Here is a 12847-nt window from a genome sequence, read left to right as displayed (position 1 = left end):
TCAGTTTAAATCTGATTTACTGTATTTTAAAGTGTGGGACGTTAGTAGGGAAGAGGCAGAGGATGTGCCTGGTGGGGCTGAGGGACAGTAGTACTGTCTGCCCTTGGGACTGGTCTGGTGGCCCCAATAGTAAGTAGTGATGGAAGGGAGGTGTTAGAACATGCAGAGAATTGCTAGGGTGAATCCACCCAAGGGAACCTTGTCTGTCCCCACCCCAGCATGGAAGACCCCACTCAGAAGCAACAGGAGGGTCCCTGCCAGTGATCCCCAGGGTCATGAACGCCAGGCTCTGGTCGTCCCAAAAGGTGCCTGTAGCTGGGCCCGGCAAGGTCAGGAAAGGAAGGCAGGGCCACTGTCTCTACCAGACACTGCCCCCAAGCCACCAGCGGACATTCTGGTTAAGACCACCTTTCAACCCACCAGGCGCTGACCACAGCGTCCACCTCCCAACACTCCTCCCTGCCCTTTGGCAGTCCTGTCTCCTCCAGAAAGCCTTTGGGACCTGCCTGGAGCCCGCTCCTCCCCTTCCCCCATTCACCTTCTATCAACATCCAGGACCTGAGTGGCCAGCTGGACCAAGCTCCGGATACCAGCTCTCGCCCCAGAGGGGCTGGCCCTTCGCACAAGTGGGGGTTTCGGCTACCCCACCGCCCTCCAGTCCTGGGCCTGTCCTGGTCTGATGTTCTCAACCCGCGCCCTGACTCCCAATCCATCTCCCCGATAAATCCTGCCCACAGGACACCACCGAACGTCCAGTTCTGGGCCGGGCAGGGGAGAGGTCTCGATGGCTAGCGCTGCTGCCAGGGCTGCAGCGGTGGGTCAGGCCGAGGAGTCAGGCTCCGGCCGCGGAGAGCGGTCTTGGGGGTCACGCGGAGTCGCCACGCGGCCAAGGCCCGGCCCGCACCCCCAGCCCCCAGGACAAGACTCTGGTTTCGGCGGCGGGCGCCTCCCCCACCGGGGATCGGGAGAAGGGGCCCTCGACTGCGCAGGGTGTCCGGCTCACGGGCCCCGGCCCGGGGCCCCCGGCGGCGGCGGGGGGCGCGGGGCGCGGCTGCGCTCGCTGTCGGGCGTGCAGGCCTTGGCCGACATCGCCCTCTCGCGGCCCGAGCGGAAGGCCGCCGTGACGGTCACCAGGTAGGCGGTGCCGGGCGCCAGGCCCTGCAGCGTGGTGCTGTTGCCGCCCGCGGGCACGTCCACGCGCTGCGCCGCCCCGCCCCGCAGCGGCCCGAACTGCACGTGGTAGCCGAGCGCGGCGGCCGGGCCCAGCGCCGGGGCCCAGCTCACGCGCAGGCTGTGCGGCCTGACGTGCGAGATGACGATGCGCTCCGGCCCGGCCTCTTCTGCGGGGGAAGCGCCCGTGAGTGGGTGGGGGCGTCGCCCGGGTCCCCGCGCCCCTCACTCCGCGCGCCCACGCCCCATGCCCGCGTCCCCCGCCTCACCAGGTAGCGTGCGCACCCGTAGGTGCTGCGGCCTCACGGGGTGTACATTGGATTCGGGCACCAGCGCCACGTCGTAGTCTGTGTCGGGGTCCAGGTCGGCCCAAGCCCAGCCCGTGGCGTTCCCCGGCAACTGCTGGCGACGCGTCGTTCCCGGTTCTGAGCTGGGTGCCAGTTCCAGCACGTAATAGCCCGACTCAGTGGTCAGCAGGGGTGGCCAGGCCAGGCGGAAGCTGCTGGACGTGACCTCAGAGGCACGGAGCTGCTGCTGCGGCTGCATAGCGTCTGCGGGTGGTTCAGGGAGCCAGGGAACCGAGGTCAGTCCCTCACGCAGGGCCTGGGCCCTGACTGCTGACTCAAGGAAGACCCTTAGAGAGATATGGGCGGGGTGTGTGGGGGGTACCCACCAGGGAGACGCAGGGAACAGGAGTGCTGGGGAGCCAGGCCAGGCTCCACTCTAGCAGATGCTAATAATATGCAAACCCGTGACAGGGCTGGGGGAAAGACAGGAATGCAGCCCCCACTTCGGGCCCCATCAGGAGCATCCCTCCGCGCCTCAGCTCCACCCCTCTAGGAAGCCATCTGGGTCACTTCCCACCCACTCCAGTGGCCTGGACAAGGGCCCCTGAAAGGTGACAGGGCCCCAGATGGTATCTGAGAACAGAGGACTAACCCCTGACCCAGCCAGAGTGGCACAGGGTCCGCAGTCAGCTTAGCTCTGGATAGTCAAAGCAAAGGGGGCCCACGGTGCAGCCAGGAGATGGGGGGCCACGAGGGGACGCCCTGAGGGGTGGTAGAGATGTGACAAGTCCAGGAGCAGCTGGACCTGGGGTTGGGCATGCTGTCTGCCTCAGGTCCCCAGGAGAATGTGACCCCCAAAGTGGGATCCCCAAACATGCATTACTCCTGAGCCATCATCTGTGACAGTGCCGGCGGAGGTGGCTGATACATGTCTGGGCAGGGTTAAGCCTGTCACGATCCTGTTGTTTCCTTTTCTAATGCTGACATCCCCAACTGCCAGCCTGGCACTCACTCTCCTGCCCATCCCCCACATACAGACCCACTCCCAATCCCAGGAGCCCCCCACACTGCCTGACTGCCCTGCAGCCTCCCTTTTTCCTGTCTAGTGGCTTACTTTTCCTCCTGCTGTCCCCTCCAGGCTCAGCTACAGTGGTTGACCTGGGGCATCCAGGGGCACCTTGTACCCCTCTGCAACCTACAGTCGAACCCCTCTGGTTTCAGGTGGATGATTAACCGACAGGTAGAGACTTGGGAAGAACCCTGGGGTTAGTGGCATTTTTCAGGGGCACCAGCAGGCTGAGCAGTGACCAGGCCCTCCATTTCCAGTCCTGCCCTCAGTGCACTTTGGCTGGATCAGGAGTTCAGAAGAAAAACTTTGGGGAGCTGCTAGCAAACCTGCTTAAAGCCCTCTAGCTGTCCTTACCCTGGGGAGCACTGAGGTGAAGTAGAGCCCTATGGAGGCCGTCCCAGCCCCTCCTGACCTGGCTCCCAGCTCCAGGCATGGTGAGCTCTGGCACACGTACAGGACCACCTGCTACCCACCTGCAGAGTCCTCGGGCTTGGAACCTCCTTCCTCTTCCTCACCACTCGGCCACACCCCACCAGTGCAGCCCTCAGTCCATGAGCCCAAACCAGGCCCCCAACTCCATGTGGCCTCCAGCAATGGGCTGGACCCATCAGAGAGAGCCCCACCTGGAGTTGTTTACACAGGCCTGCCCCTATCCCTCCACAGCCCAGGTGGTGGGGCACCTCCAGGATGAACCCCTGGGGAGCATCAATGTCCTGCAGCCCTGGCCCCTCTTCCTGGATTCTAGCAGGGGTCACCCGCTCCCTCCCACCTACCGAGAATGGAGCTCCTCAGCTCCTGGGCAATGATGTGCAGGTCGTCCACATCCACAAAGTGCAGGTGCTTCTCAGCAGGGGCCGAGGCGGCATCTGACAGCTCCAGGAGGTTGCCTCGGCCAGTACTGATGATAAAGACGGTGACGCCCAGGTCCTTCAGCTCCTGCATGGGGGGCCCCACGGGGTCTCTGGAGCCACCATCTGTCACCCACACCAGTACCTTGGGCACCCCCGGCCTGGCCCCTGCAGCTTCTGCAAACAGCTGCTCCCTGGCATATGCCAGCGCCAGGCCAGTGTTGGTGTTGCCCATGAGCTGAGCTGCAGCACGTATGGCATCCTGGACAGCCGCACCTGAGCTGTGCTGGCCAAAGGGGAACTCGGTGTGTGGCCGGCTGCTGACATGCACCAGGCTGGCACGCAGGGCCCCAGGGCCCAGGGGCAGTGGGGCTGCCAGCTGCCCCAAAAACTCCCGAACTCGGGAAAACTCATAATGAGACACGCTGGCCGAGCTGTCCAACAGAAAGAGCAGGTCTCCCTGGGGGGCTGATGCCTGGGGCCCTAGGGAAGAGAGGGAGGGTTCAGCCCCAGGTGGTGGCTCCCAGACAGCCCCACACCCTTGGCAGAACCCCAAGGGCCTGAGCTTTCCCTAAGCAGGCACTTGCCTTCACCCAAATAGGCCTTAAAAGCCTGCTCAGTCCCACCCCCAAAGGTCCTGGGGGTGGCATCCAGGGGGCAGAGGGGTCCTGAGCCAACAAGAGGTCCACACTCTCAATGGGTCCCAACTCTGCACCCCAGCCACTTTCCAAGCTTACATCTCATATCTGTAAAGGAAAGCTGACTCCTCCAAGCCCCCACACCCTCCCTTTCCTCAGCAGACTGCAAGCTAGCTGGAGCCAAGGGTCCTGGCCCAGTGCTCAGGAGTGCCAAGTGGGCAGGCCTGGGCGGATAGGGGCTGCTCCCTCAGGCTTGTCTTCCAGAGAAGCAGCCCCCAGGCTGGAGTTCAGCCATACAGCTCAGCCCGGAGTAAGGCAACAGGTGGACATGGGGGGGGGGGGGCACAGCAGCTGGGAAGACTGTGGGCAGAGGTGGGGAGATAGGGGAGACAGAGCACTGATCACAGCCCCTCCCACAGCCCAGATGGCCAGGCTGAAGTTTTAACCCCACTTACAGATGATGTCACCCTCCCCTGGCCCCCATCCTCTGCTCCATCTGGACCCAGGAAGCAAGTTACCTGATGCAGCAGCCTGAAGGTTCCACCAGCGCCTCCCGGGCCTCCCCCTTTCCCTCGGCACCCCCATGGGATAGATGGGCCCCTCCACCACTGGGCCATTTGCAGACGAGGACTGGGGTTTCTGAGTTCTGGTCTGGGCCTTGGAGCCTCAGTTTTCCCTAATTCGGTGGGGCGACTCCAACCTGCTTGTCATTCCTCCACTAAGGGTCATTCCAAGGAGAGGGAAACTGAGGCAGGAACAGCCTCCCGGCACACACCACCCCTCCCGTCCAGGCCCCACGATCCGGTGGAGACGCCGACGGAGCAGATGGCGGCCTCCACGTCCCGGCGCTCGCTCGGTGGAGCCGCCTGGGGCATCTGGGTCCGCCCAATGCAGGTGGGTGGGGTGCCGCGCCGGCCGCCCCCGCCCCGCGGCCGCGGGAGGAGAGCGACTGCCCCGCGAGGGCAGCGGGGTGGGGGTGCCGGAGTCAGGTCCGCCAGCCGCCGCACTCACCGTTCTCCGCGCCGCTCCGCGCCAGCGCCAGCGCCAGGCTCAGGGCCAGGCCGAGCGCCGTCCAGAGCAGCATCGCGCCCGACGGAACCCGCCGCGCTCGGACTCCGTCGGCCTCTCGCTGGCTCGCTCCTGGGCGGCAACACGCGTCGCCGCACTCGCTGGACCCGGGCCCCGCCCCCGGAGGCCCCGCCCCGGAGGCCCCGCCCCGAGGCGCGCGCTCAGCCGCGAGCCGGGGCGCACAGACTCGGGGGAGCGCGCTTACAGAGGGACCCAGACGCGCACTCTGGGCGTGTGTGCACACAGATACTGCAGTCTTTCTTTTTCTTTTTTTTTTGGACTTTGGAGAGAGAAAGGGAGAGACAGAAACACTGATTGCCTGCCCCCTGCACACCTCCTACTGGGGATCCAGCCCGCAACCCAGGCATGTGCCCTGACCAGGAATTGAATCGGCACCTCGCAGTCCATGGGACAGTACTCAGTCCACTGAGTCACACTGGCTGGAGGACACTGTGGTCTTTCTTTACAGCTATGAGACAGTGGGGTCTGCTCTGCCCCTGCTCCCAGCCAGGAGCAGATGGGCCCCTAAGTCGGGTCATCTACATGCCCACTGCCCAGGTTGTCGCAGGGCTGGGAGTCCCTGAAGCCAGGCCCCAGGACCCAGGAGGTGTGAAAGGGTAGGGGTGACACCAAGAACAAGGTACCCCTAACAAGGCCCAGGCCCTAGCCTCCATCGGGCCACAGGGCTGGGGGTGGGGAGGTGTGCCGCGACTGAGACTGTGTCCCCAGGAACTGGCCAATGGGGATTGGAAGGGCTGAATTTAGAAAAGACACAAAGCCCTGGCCAGTTTCGCTCAATGGTTAGAGCATCGGCCCGAAGACCAATGAGTCATGGGTTCAATTCCAATAAGGGCATGTACCTCGGTTGCGGTTTGTCTGGGCCCTGGTCAGGTTGCGTGGCAGTCAACCAGTCAATGTGTCTCTCTCACATCAATGTTTCTCTCTCTCTCCCCCCCACTTCCTCTCTCCCACTCTATCTGATGATACATAGAAAAATATCCTCAGATGAGGATTAAAAAAAAGAAAAGACACAGAGCATTGGACATAGCACAGAAACCTGAGACCCGAAGGTGGGCTTTTGGGGGGACACAAACCCCCACCCCACCTGGCTTCTTGGAAGAAAAGGTATGGGAGCTGGGGATGCTGGTTCAGGCCTGTCCTGTGTGACCATGCTAGACCTACTGCTGTCCCCATACACCCGGCCCAATAAGGGGCGTAGACCGGGCTGCGTCAAACTCCACATCTGAGGACAGACCCCCAGCAACCCACTGGAGTCCCCCTCCGGAGGGTCCTGCTGGTGAGCCCTTTGAGCCTTGCTAGGTCAAACCAGAAATGGCTGGCTGCAGGGGGCATCCCAAGGGGTACTAGCCCCCCAGGGCAGATTTCCTGCCCTTAGGTTGGGGAGGGCAGTGCCCCCTGGGCAGGAGCTGAGGTTGAGGAGAGCCTGCCCAGACCCCTCACTCCTAAGATGCCTTCTGAGGCGTAACCCCCTCCCAGCCATTCCTCTCTGTGGAGTTGGGGGCACAGACCCCCCCAAGGCCACTCTGCCAGGATGTTCCCTCCCTTCCCACCCTCCCGGGGGGATGCTCTGCAGGTCAGGATGGGACTCAGTGGTTTTCCTTCCTCCCTTTCTGGCAGGTGAGAAGCTGCAGACAGGCCGAGTTCCACTTTGCCTAAAAAAGGAAGCAGTTCAGCTGAGCTTGAGGAGCAGGGGCAGGAACAAAATGAGAACTGTGTCCCCGCCGCCCCCACCCCTCCCCGGGAATCTTGGCAGTGGCCATGCTGGCTCAGCTCCACAGACCTCAGGCCTCGGCGGGGACCAGAAACTGCCTGGTGCTTCCGCCTGGGCCCCATGAGGGGAGCAATGGGCTGGGCCCCCCAAAGTCCAGGGTGTGCTGCCCAGAGAAGCTCTGCTTGGCCCCCAGCTCCCCAGCATGTGCGGCTACCCAGGGCTGCTGGGGAGATGGGGACTGTGAGCAGAGGCCAAGGTCAGGCCGCAGCAACAGCTGGAGGAGGCCCAGGGGGCCCCAGGGGTGACACACTCATGTAGACACATACAAACACTTCTTGGTTCATCCTCCATCTCCCTGGGTACCACCCACCTAGGGCAGGGAGCTGGGCCATGGTGGGTCCCCCCTGTGGCACGGCCGTGGCTTCCCTGTTTGTCCCCCACTCCTGCCCAACGGGCGGGCCCCAGCAAGGCCTGTGTTGCAGGGCTGACAGGGAAGTTTCCGTCCCTTCTGGAAAAACTGAGCGGGTCTTCTTGGCTGCGACTCAAGCCCTTGAGGAAGCAGCTGCCCTCCTGCCTCCAGCCTCTGCATCAGAGGAAGAAGGGATGAGAGTCTCAGCATCAGTAGTCTTCAGCCAGGGCCTCTACCCAGCCCTGGCAGGGGGCTCCTCCTCAGCTCTGCCTGGAGTCACTTCTGCTGCTCGGGTTGAGCTCCCACCTGACCCTCAGAAGACTCCCCTGCTTCTTTTTTTTTTTTTTTTTTCCATTTTTTGTACAGATAGAGTGGGAGGGAGAGAGAGGAAGGGGGAGAGAGAGAGAGAGAAACATCGACGTGAAAGGGACACATCGAGTGGCTGCCACCCGCACGACCAACCAGGGCCGGGGACAAACTGCAACCGAAGTACGTGCCCTTAGCGGGAACCGAACCCCGGTCTCTCCGGACCGCGGGCCGACGCTCCAACCGCTGAGCCAAACTGGCCAGGGCTCCCCTGCTTCTTCATCATCGGCTCTGCTCCCTGACCCCAAATCTTGTTTCTGTGTCCTGCAGCCCCCACCCTTGCCCTAGGGAGACATGGCCAGACAGAGAGTCCCCAGGGAGCTAGGGTCAGCCAGGGGTGCAGTGGTCAGGGCCAGGGCTGAGCTTGAGGCAGACGCCAGAGGAAATATAAATATAATGGTCCGGAAAGCTCCTCTCTGAAGGCAGGCAGGCTGGGGGCGAGGAGGGGCCAGAGAAGAACAGAGGCGCCAGATCACAGCCAGCCCGGGGCCCCCAGGTCGTTCCCCCCCACCCCCAAGGGGGCCCAGCCCTGCTTGGTCCTGGCCTTGGCCTGATGGCCTTGACTCAGATGGGAGCCCCAATGCATCACTTCCTGGAGCTGGCCACCCCGCCTGTCTGTCCACAGGCAGGTGGAGAGGGTTCCGGGAAATCCAGGGGCAAGGCTGCAGGCCCCGCCCTGCCCCCACCCGGTCTGAGCCCGCTCCCTCCTCCGCACAGTCCAGGCCTCTGAAGAGAAGAAGGGCCTTTTGTCCCCAGCTCACTGCAGTCATGTTGACCCCAAGGAAAAGGGCAGCTCCCGGGGCCTCTGACCTCACCCCTGGCCCTAGCCTAGGGCTCTCTGCTGGGCCTGAGGAGCAGATGGGCCTGGGCCCTGCCCCCACCCTGCAGGGGGTGCCCCCCTTCCTCTGTTTTTCACGTTGCTGTATCTACCCACACATATGTAGTAGGGGCAGAACCACGAAAGGGGGGTGATTGCCCTGGGCCTGGGGCAAGGGTGTGGGCAAGCCAAGGGCCCCTGACCTCACCCCACAACAGTAAGTGGGACACAGCTGAGAACAGCAGGGCCCAGAGGCCCCTTCCAAGCCCACCCAGCTGCCCTACAGGCACATTCTTCAAGACGCAACCTGCCTGTTTACGGTCAGGGACGTGCCAGGGCCTGGGGACTTGTCTGGGGTCTGTAGGTCCCAGCCCCTCACTGCCCAGGAGCCCAGACCTGCACCCTGTGGCCCTAGATCGGATCCCCTACCCAATCTCCCTGCCAGGGTGTCAGGGAAGCCGGCTGGTGGGTTGAGCAGCCTAAGTGCAGGGTGGGTACCACCCCTCTGCGTTCACTCATCCTCTGTGCTGAGCCCGGCCACAGGCAGATTCTGCAGTGGGGACACAAGTACTGGGCACAGACAGCCCGTCCTCCCAGCACTGCAGGGTTGGAAGGGGGACAAGCGGTGACGTGCCTGCAAAAATTCCCCTCTACCGAGGGCGGGCTGTGTTAGCCCACGGGGGCAGGAGCCACAGGAAGTGCTGAGACCCTGGGTTTGGAGCAGGCAGATAGCAATGGGGAGGCTGGGAGACAGACAGGGACGGCGTGGGCTGCAAGGCCTCGTGGGGCAGGCCAGGGCTCGTGGGCGGGTGGGCTGATGCCAGGCCTCTGAGGAGACACCTGGGTGTCTGCTGTCAGAGATAGAGTCGAATGGGCAGGGCTGGGAGGCAGGCATCCAGAACTCTCCTGGGTTTTCAGTCTGTGCGGGGAACTAATGGTGGTGTCCTCCAGGTGGGGCCCTGAGCTTTGGTTCCCTCTGCTGGAACCTTCTATTACAGGGAGGCGACCACTGCACCCTGTGCCCACCCCAGGCAGGGTCCAGACAGGCTTGCATGGGGAAGGAGAGAGCATGAGGGACAGACCTGTGTCAACACCTTGGGGGGACTCCCCAGAAGTGGGAGTGGGGCCCAGGGAGCAGGGGCCTTAGACCTCAGAGCCAGCGCCAGGCTCTGCCTGTTCTTACTGTGGGGGTCCAGATCAACTGACCCCAAGATGTGCTTCAGTGGTATGCAGAGGGTTTTGAGCTAAAGGCAGCTTTAGCCTTAGGCTCCAGAGACACTTCTGCTCCTCCCTTAACTACCTGGAAGAACTTGAGTCAGCGGCCTTGCCCTTAGTAAAAAATTATCAGCAGTAACTTGTTGTGACCTATCTCTAGGGCAGAACAAGTTTCTATTTACTAAGCCTCTGCTCTTCTTATCAACCTGCAACAGCCTTTGAAGCCCCCAAGGTGCCTTACCTGTCCCTGGCTCAGGATGTCCTATATCCCCATGTTCCCTTCTAGCTCTGATCCTCTCGTGCATGTGCGGGTCTGTGGCACATGTGTGCAGGGTTCCCAAACATATATGCATCTCAAGTTTGGTTACATTCTATTGCTACTCTGTCTCATGTCTGTCTGATTATTAGACCGCCAGAGGAGCCTCGGGTGTAGAGAGCTTTTTCCTCCCACTCTACCCGGCCCACCCACCCCAGCTAACTTCCTGCCCAGCACCCCTTCCCTGACCCACATGCCTGGGTGGGGGTAGGGTTCACACCTGGGTGCAAGCTGAGGGATGGAACTGGCCCAATCCCTGGCCACTCCTCACTGTCTGAGGGTATGCTGCAGATGCCTCAGTTCCCAGAAAATACTTTGTGCATGAATAAACGACCTTGGGCAGGTCAGGGAACCTTGCACAGTCTCCAGCTCTTGTAGGGTCAGGACAACACCTCCCCCCAGGGTGTGTGGGGGGTGGATGGGATAGATGCTCACAGGCACAAGCCAGAACATGCTGGTGCGCAGGCACACACACACACACACACACACACACACACACACAGGTGCGTGGAGGCCCCCACAGCCAGGCATGTTCTTACAGGGCAGGGGTCTGGGCACCTGGGTGGGGCAAGAATCTGCATTGTCCCAAGTAAAGGTCCCCCTTTGACCCATCCAGTAGCCGGCACCTGCTTCCCAATGAGTTTGGGCCCCTGGGTGGGTAGAGGGGCATTGAGATCAGTGCTCCTAGACCTTTAGGGTGGGGATGGATGGGCCATTCCAGGCTGGGGTTGAAGGGGCTTTCGTGGGGGAGGGAGCAGAGGCACCTTCAGGATGGAGGCTGGGCCTCCGGGGCTGGGGCCCTGAAAGAGGGGCTTCTGTCTTGGCCACTGTGCTGGGCAAAGGTTGAGACGCAGAGATCTCTGGGGCTCAAGTGGGGGCAGGGGGACAGAAAGGCTGGGATATGCATCTGAATGACAGATCTTGAGGAGGGGGAGCATTGTGTCTAGAGGGCCAGGTCCTTGCCTCCACTTAGCCCAGGCTGCCCCACCCTTACGAGGAGCCTGTCCAAATGGTGGCAGGTAAGAAAGGGCACCTTGGACACATAAAAGAACAAAGGGTCTTCCTCAGTCTTCCCCAGGCCCTGGGGCCTGTTTCTGGTTCTCTATGATGGGTCAGCCCTTACCCCCCCCCAGCCCCCCCCACCCCTGCACGCAGTATCCCAATTTTCCTGACGGATGGCCCTCTAAAAGCAGACCCTGCACCGCTGGTGTGGCTCAGTGGCTGAGCGGAGACCCGTGCACCAAGAGGTCACCTTTTCGATTCCGAGTCAGAGCACATGCCCGGGTTGTGGGCTCGATTCTCAGTAGGGATTGTGCAGGAGGCGGCTGATCGGGTGTTTCTATCTCTTTCTCCTTCTCCCTTCCCCTCTCTCTAAAAATCAATAAAAATATATTTTAAAAAATAAAAATAAATAAAAGCAGACCCCCTAGGCCTCTGTGAACCTCGCATAGTCCCCCACAGGTGAACGGATGGGGCAGGCTGGGGCTGAGGTAGGACTTCCCTGGGGCTCAGGGCTGGCCTGTGACACTGGGACACACCTTAGGAATGAACCCTGCGGGCTCAGGCAGCTGAGTTCCCCACCCCCACCAGGCCCAGCTGTTGTTTGGTGACTCCAGGGCCAGGCCTATCCTCAGGAGAGTCTCCATCCTAGACGCCTGGCCAGAGCCAGCCCAACCCTGGGCAGGAGGGGAAGGAAGGGGACCTTGGCCCAGGGGAAGTTATCCTTGGCAGCTGGGCGGCTGGCCAGGCTCCTGTCTGACTGGGAACAGCATCAGAGCTGGGCAGAGACAATTGGAAAACCCCAAGGACTCCTGCTGGACCTGAGCCAGCCACGGCGGGCTCTTCTCAAGGCCACGGAATGAGCCCTGACTCTGCTCATCCCCTGAACCATGATCCCTGATCTCTGGGCGCATCTGAGCCTTGATCCTGCTGGTCAGAGGTGGAGTTCAGCTGGCAATATGGTAGGCTAGATCCTTTAAAAGGCTTTTCAACTGCCACTAGGCTCTGGACGGATTACAAGCACATATTTTTAATATACTGCTGGGCTTACAAGGAAGTAAATATCTCCAAGCTCCCTTCAAAATTAAACACTGAAAATAGACAAACAGAGGGATCGTGAGCAGAGACCCAGGATGACGCAGGGAACCAGATGGAGAAGCAAGGCCAGAGCCACTCAGCGATCGCGGAGCCAGTGCCGCGCTGCAGAGGGGCCACCAAACCAGGACCCTGCCTGGGCCCAGGCTGGCAGCGCCCCACAAAGGGGATCCTCTCCTGAGGGAAGCAGCCCTAAAATTTTCACAGGTATGGGCTGACGATGAAAAATTAACAAACTTTCAGAGAAACAATATGCTATTAGTAAGAATCAGGAGAAACAACACATGACAAAGTTAGACCCTTCCCCCCAAAGACTAACACATTGGAATTGTTAGGTACAGAAGATAAAATAACTGTGAACTGTTCAAGAAATTGAAGCTGGAATCCAAAAATCAAGCATGCCAAGAGACCATAAAAAATGATCAGCTTTGAAAAGGGGGGACATCTGTAATGCTTTCATCGATAAAGATAATTTTTTAATTTTTTTTTTATCCTCACTTGAGGATATTTTTCAATTTTTTGTTCAGATAGAGTGGAAGGGAGAAAGAGGAAGAGAGAAACATCGACGTGAAAGGGACACATCAAGTGGTTGCCACCCGCACGACCCATCCAGGGCCGGGGACAAACTGCAAACGAGGTACGCACCTTTAGCAGGAACCAAACCTGGATCTCTCTGGACTGCAGGCTGACGCTCTAACCACGAAGCCAAACTGGCCAGGGCAAAGATAAGTTTTTTTGTTTTTGGGGTTTTTTTTGTTTTTTTGTTTATCCTCACCTGAGGATGTTTTTCCATTTTATTTTTTTTGTTGTTGTTCAGC

The 12847-nt window shown here is 60.6% G+C and overlaps 1 protein-coding gene across 1 annotated transcript in view; it reads right to left on the bottom strand.

Moving 5' to 3' along the window:
• Positions 1-5102, bottom strand: part of LOC118643413 (ATPase family AAA domain-containing protein 3-like) — a 35355-nt gene extending 30253 nt beyond the window's left edge. The window contains 3 exon segments of the mRNA XM_036281485.1: positions 1440-1721; positions 3300-3857; positions 5024-5102. Coding sequence (XP_036137378.1) covers positions 1440-1721; positions 3300-3857; positions 5024-5096 — 913 coding nt within the window. The 5' untranslated portion in view covers positions 5097-5102.
• Positions 5103-12847: the final 7745 nt, after the last annotated feature.

Source organism: Molossus molossus, unplaced genomic scaffold (genome assembly GCF_014108415.1).
Source record: "Molossus molossus isolate mMolMol1 unplaced genomic scaffold, mMolMol1.p scaffold_m16_p_35, whole genome shotgun sequence".
NCBI lineage: Eukaryota > Metazoa > Chordata > Mammalia > Chiroptera > Molossidae > Molossus > Molossus molossus.
This window is presented reverse-complemented; position numbering and strand designations above follow the sequence as displayed.